This window comes from Hyposmocoma kahamanoa, unplaced genomic scaffold (genome assembly GCF_003589595.1).
Source record: "Hyposmocoma kahamanoa isolate Upper Pololo Valley unplaced genomic scaffold, ASM358959v1 93483, whole genome shotgun sequence".
NCBI classification, from domain to species: domain Eukaryota; kingdom Metazoa; phylum Arthropoda; class Insecta; order Lepidoptera; family Cosmopterigidae; genus Hyposmocoma; species Hyposmocoma kahamanoa.
This window is the reverse complement of record NW_020654849.1, coordinates 1-5914: the sequence shown is the minus strand read 5'-3', so window position 1 is coordinate 5914 and position 5914 is coordinate 1. Positions and strand designations below refer to the sequence as shown.

At 65.9% G+C, this 5914-nt stretch overlaps 1 protein-coding gene across 1 annotated transcript; it reads left to right on the top strand.

The window, feature by feature from the left end:
• Window positions 1-475: 475 nt before the first annotated feature.
• On the top strand, window positions 476-2704 carry LOC113237722 (serine/arginine repetitive matrix protein 1-like). The gene has a single exon (XM_026474304.1). It carries the CDS (start codon window positions 476-478, stop codon window positions 2702-2704), a length of 2229 nt encoding a protein of 742 aa, XP_026330089.1.
• Window positions 2705-5914: the final 3210 nt, after the last annotated feature.

Below are 5914 nucleotides of genomic sequence, written 5' to 3'. Positions count from 1 at the left end.
TTCATAATCCAGGAACTTCGAACGTCTGGCGAGTGTCACATGCCGACCCTTGGGAGTTAAGGCAGGTGTGAATAAACTCCGTGTGCAGTTGCTGGTCTGCCATCGGACGCGTCCCCAGGTGGCGGATAGGGGAACGACTCCCAGATATGGGAGTTACCGGCTTCGGCCGGCGCGGACCAAAACCAGCACTGGGAGGGGAGGAAGATAGCGCAGGTTCTGTCCGGCGCTATCTAACTCGCACCCGAGGCGGTGGGCGGTGTTCGGTCTTAAGATCGGCTCCGGCCAACCCGTAATCCCGCATGGAGCGGGACCGGGGGTCGTCCTCACTGAGAGGGGGGCCGCGAGGAAGAAAACCTCTATAAAAATTACCCCAATCCTAAGCTCTAGCGCCCGGCGATGGGATGAATGGCTGGAGGGTATCCAGCCGTTAGGGCGCCCCAGTGGGGAGCTCACCCCCTTTCAAAGCTCACACAACATGGAACAGGCACGTTTTGAAAATGGTCCCCAGGCGGGTCCCCGAAAGGGGGAATCCCGCCCATCCGCCTCGGCGGGTGGCAGCCCCTCGTACTCTGGGGGGGGCAAAAACTGCCTCGTGGGTCGGCCAGAAGTCGACCCTCGTGAACACGAACATCGCACTCGAACGGACAATGATTTTGCACACAATTTGGATCGCACGAAGGCCTCCAATGTGGAGGTGAGGATTCTCTCCGATAATGAGTCTGAGGGTGAGACGATGCTCTCGGCCTCTTCAGACGGAGAGCCCACCCTCTCTAAGGGGAATTCACGCGCGGTTTCGCGCTCCGGGTCAGCCGGAGAGAAGGGATCGTCAAGGGCCGCCAAGCGTGCCGCCCCCCCGTCGAACGAACCTCAGGAGCCCGAAAGGGCACCAAAGATCAGCACGGCCCGTAGGGGCAGGCCCAGGGTCCCCGGGAAGACCCACCCCGGTCCGGCGGCGGCAGGGAGAGGCCGTTCCAGCTCAGCAGAGTGGAACGCCCTCCAGAAAGAGACGGATGCCGCATTCTTCAAGGAGGCTCTTAAGCGCCCAGGAAAGGCTGGGGAGGCTGAACCCGAAGGTACGGCGGGCATCATGAGCGAGGTCCAGGCCCAGGAGGCGCGAGACGGCCTCGCGACAATATTGGCGGAGACCGCCAAGTCCTCTAATCTCAAGGGGACGGTGATCAAAGCAATTAAAGAGGCCGTCAAAAAGGTGGAGAGAGCCATTGACTCTCTCCATCTTGGAGAGACGGCGACGGAGGCGGCGCGGCGGATGTCGGAGGACAACCGCCAGATGAGGAGGCAGCTCGCTGCCCTAGAGGCGGAGTTCAAGGCCCTGAGGGGGGCCTACTCCACCGCCACGGCCAAGGCCAAGGCGCAGGTGGCCCCACCGCCGTCCAGCTCCGCGGTGATGCACGCGGGTGTGAGGGAGGCCATCGATGACCTCAGGCGGGACATTTTCTCCTCCATGAGAAATATGATGGACGCCCGCTTGGGGGACATCGAAAGACGCCTCCCCGCGGAGTCCCTAAGGCCTCCCCTAGGCGGCCGAAGTAGTGCGCCCGCCTCCGAGGCGACGCCTGCTGCCACCGCCATCGCCGCAGCCGCCCCGAGGTTGCTTCCCTCCGCCGCGGCCCCCGAGTCGACACCGGGCCTCTCCCCGGCCCGAAACGCGCCTACTGACCCGCGGCCCAACAAAAAGGCCAAGAGGAAGGCTCCCCCGCCGAAGGCTACTGCTGCCCCTCCTGCGGCGCCACTCGCTGTTCCCGCCGTCCGTGCCGGCCCTGACATGGCGGCCTCCATGCCGACTGACCACGCAGAAACGCCCTGGTCACAGGTAGTCGGCCGCAAGGCCAGGAAGGCCAAAACGGCAGCTGCCGCCATCCAAGCGGCACGGGCCCCCGCCAAGGCGGCCCCCAAGACGGCTCCCAGACCCAGGGCTCTCGCCACCCCGAAATCATCGGCGGTGGTGATCACACTGAGGCCCGAAGCGGTGGCGGAAAAAGGGGTCACTTACAAGGGGGTCCTAGAGGCGGCGACCGCTGCGGTCGATTTGGGCAGCCTCGGCATCCCGCACGTGCGGGTGCGGAACACCCAGACGGGTGCCCGCATAGTCGAGGTGCCCGGGGCGACCAGCGCAGAGAAGGCCGACACCCTGGCGGCCAAGCTAGAGGAGGTGATAGGGGGGTTGGCGGCAGTAACGCGGCCTACCAAAACCGCCGATCTAAGGGTCACCGGCTTTGACGAGTCGGTGACCCCGGAGAAGATCCGGGCGGTGGTGGCTGCAAAGGGCCAATGCCCCCAGTCCGCCGTGAGCGTGGGAGCCGTCAGGCTGGCCCCCAACGGGAGGGGGTCAGCCCTCGTCCGCTGCCCGGTGACGGCGGCCCAACGGGTGGCGGCTGCCGGCTGCCTGTTGGTGGGGTGGTCCTCCGCCGGGGTCCATGTGATGGAGCCCCTCCCCATGCGCTGCTTCAGGTGCATGGGGATTGGCCACACCAGAGCCCTCTGCCCGTCTAGTGTGGACAGGAGCGGGCTCTGCTTCAGGTGTGGCCAGGTGGGACACTCGGCCTCCGGGTGCACGGCGACCGCGCGGTGTTCGGTCTGCACCGCGGCCCGCCGTCCAGCGGACCACGTAATGGGGGGGCGATCTTGCGCTCCCCCCCCCCACCAAGGGCAAGCCGGCGGGGACCTCAGGCCCCCTCCCTATTGAGGGACAAAGTATGGAGCAGTGATGCCAGCACGCCACCATACTATACTGCAGGGCAACCTCAACCACTGCGCCAGGGCACAGGACTTATTGGTCCAGGCCATGGCGGAGTGGGGGGTTGCGGTGGCTGCTGTGGCGGAGCCATACTTTGTCCCCCCTCGGGGGAACTGGGCGGGGGATCGGGAGGAGACGGTGGCCATAGTGGCGTCGACTGCCGGGAACTCCCCCCCTCTAGCGGTGAAGGAACGCGGATCAGGGTTCGTGGCGGCAAGGTGGGGAGAAGTCATCCTAATTGGGGTGTACTTCTCTCCTAATCGCTCCCTGGCCCAATTCCAGGCTTTCCTGGAGACCCTAGAGAGGGCGGTGAGGAGGGCAGCTCCGGCGCCGGTGTTGGTGATGGGGGACCTCAACGCCAAGAGCGCTGCGTGGGGTTCCCCGGTCACCAATGCCAGGGGGCCAGAGTTGGAGGATTGGGCGGCAGCCTTAGGGCTGGTCGTCCTCAACCGGGGTCATGCCAGCACGTGCGTGCGGCGAAATGGGGGGTCAATCGTGGACGTCACGTTCGCGACCCCCTCACTAGCCGCGCGAGTATCCGGCTGGCAGGTCCTGGAGGACGAGGAGACCCTCTCCGACCACAAATACATACGGATGAGGGTCTCCCACATGCCGCTCACGACGGCCTCCAATACGGCCCCCGGGGGGGGCTTTCCCAAATGGGCACTCACCCGCCTGGACCTTGAGCTCGCAGAGGAAGCAGCCATGGTCCAGGCGTGGTGCCCCCCCCCACCGGCCACCGTCGACGTGGAGCAGAGGGCGGTCAAGTTCAGGGAAGACTTGACCGCCGTCTGCGAGAGGGCCATGCCCAGGGTCAGAGGGACCCCGGGCAAAAAGAGGGTGTACTGGTGGACCGCGGAGATTGGGGACCTCCGCACCGCCAGTACAGCAGCCCAGCGGGCCTACGGCCGATGCCGTCGCAGGCGCCATACCCGGAGTGAGGAGAGAAGGCTCCACAGCGCCCTTCAGGGCGCGAGACAGGCCCTGAAGGTCGCAATAGGGCGGGCCAAGGACTCTGCGAAAGAGGAGTTCTTGGCCACCCTGGACGCGGACCCATGGGGGAGGCCGTACAAAGTTGTGCGCAACAAAATGTACGGCGCATCTCCCATGGAGTCACTGGAGCTCGATCTCCTCAACCGGGTGGTGGAGGGCCTCTTTCCCGAACCGCAGCCCTTCACCCCACCGACCATGGTGCCCCCTAGAGCAGACGGGAGGCAGACTGAGGAACCCCCCCCGGAAATTACTGAGGGGGAGTTGGAGTGGGCGGTGGGACGGCTGCGGGGGCGGAAGAAAGCCCCCGGCCCGGACGGGGTACCGGGACGAGTCCTTCGCATTGCCCTGAAGCATCTCGGAACCCGCCTCAAGCATCTCATGGATGACTGCTTGAGGACGGGGTTGTTCCCGAGATGCTGGAAGGAGGGAAGGCTCGTCCTGGTGCCCAAGCCGGGCCGACCTGCGGACTCCCCCTCGGGGTTCAGGCCCCTCGTCCTGCTGGACGAGGTGGCGAAGATCCTGGAGCGAATCATCGCCTCCAGGATCAACGAACACCTGAGGGGGACAGGCCCCGATGTGTCGGAGCGGCAGTTCGGGTTCAGGGCTGGACTCTCCACCCTGGACGCCCTGGAGTCGCTGCGACACATCGTGGAGGAGGGTAACGGCGAGGGGGAAGGCGTGGTGGCTGTGTCGTTGGACATAGCCAACGCCTTCGGCACTCTCCCCTTCGCCGTTATCAGGGAGGCGCTGAGGTACCATAACATCCCCAGGTACCTCAGCCGTCTAGTGGAGCACTACCTGGAAGACAGGGTGGTGCTCTACCAGACGAGGGAAGGGAGGCGCGCCGAGCGCCCAATGAGGTGCGGAGTACCCCAGGGGTCCGTATTAGGACCACTACTGTGGCACCTGGGGTACGATTGGGTGCTGAGGGGCGCACTGCTCCCCCGGACGGCGGTCATCGCGTACGCCGATGACACGCTGGTGGCCGTCCGGGGGACCACCTTCCAGGAGGCGGCCCGAAGAGCCTCAGTAGCGGCGGACATGGTGGTCCGCCGAATACAACTGCTGGGGCTCGAGGTCGCCGTGCCGAAGACGGATGTGGCCGTCTTCGGCGGGAGGGGTAGAGGTTGGGCGGTGCCGGCAGGCGCCCACATCTCCATCGCGGGAGTATCGGTCCCGGTCAAGTCCCAGATGAAATATCTGGGACTTGTCCTGGACCGGCGATGGAACTTCGGGGAGCATTTCCGGCAACTCGCTCCCCGAATAGTGGGCGCCGCATCGGCGATGGGCCGTCTCCTGCCCAACCTCGGGAGGCCGGGAGCCTCGTGCAGGAGGCTATACGCCGGGGTGACCCGGAGTATGGCCTTGTACGGGGCTCCCATCTGGAGTGGGGCCTTATCAGCGGCGACGAAGTCGCTGCTGAGGAGGCCCCAGCGGGTGGTCGCCCTGCGAATGTGCAGGGCGTACATGACGGTGGCCTGCGCTGCCGCATGCGTCCTCGCCGGTACTCCGCCGTGGGACCTCGAAGCCGAGGTCCTGGCGGAGGTCCACGCCTACCGGCGGGGAATGAGGGACCGAGGCGAGCGCCCTGCTCCCCAAGAGGTCGAGCGGGAGCGCCGCCTCGCGGCGCAGCGCATGCGGGACCGGTGGAAAGAGGGCTTGGCGGATCCCCCCTATGGCGCTCGTACCATAGAGGCGATCCGCCCTGTCCTCATAGAGTGGGTAAACCGGTCCCACGGGCCACTGTCGTTCCACCTTGTGCAGGTGCTGACCGGGCACGGCTGCTTCGGTCACTACCTGCACAAGGTGGCGAGGAGGGAACCGTCCCCGTCGTGCCACGAGTGCGGCGCTGCGGATGACACCGCGCAGCACACCCTAGAGGTGTGTAGCCGGTGGGATGAGTAGCGCCGCACTCTGACGGGGACTGTAGGGCAGGACCTCTCGCTGCCGAGCGTGGTTGCCGCCATGCTCGAAAGCGAGGAGTCCTGGGAGGCGGTGGCCTCCTTTTGCGCAGAGGTTATGTCGCAAAAGGAGGCCGCGGAGCGGGTGCGCGAAGACGCGGCGGACGCGCACCCGCTCCGGCGCAGACGTACGGGGAGAAGGCGAAGGCAGTTCGCTGCTCGCCTGATCCCCTAGTGAGACCAGCGGGCTCTGGACAGGGACTCC

Excerpts from the sequence above, each read along its gene's own strand:
- LOC113237722 (XM_026474304.1), top strand. The coding sequence starts at position 476 with ATGGAACAGGCACGTTTTGAAAATGGTCCCCAGGCGGGTCCCCGAAAG.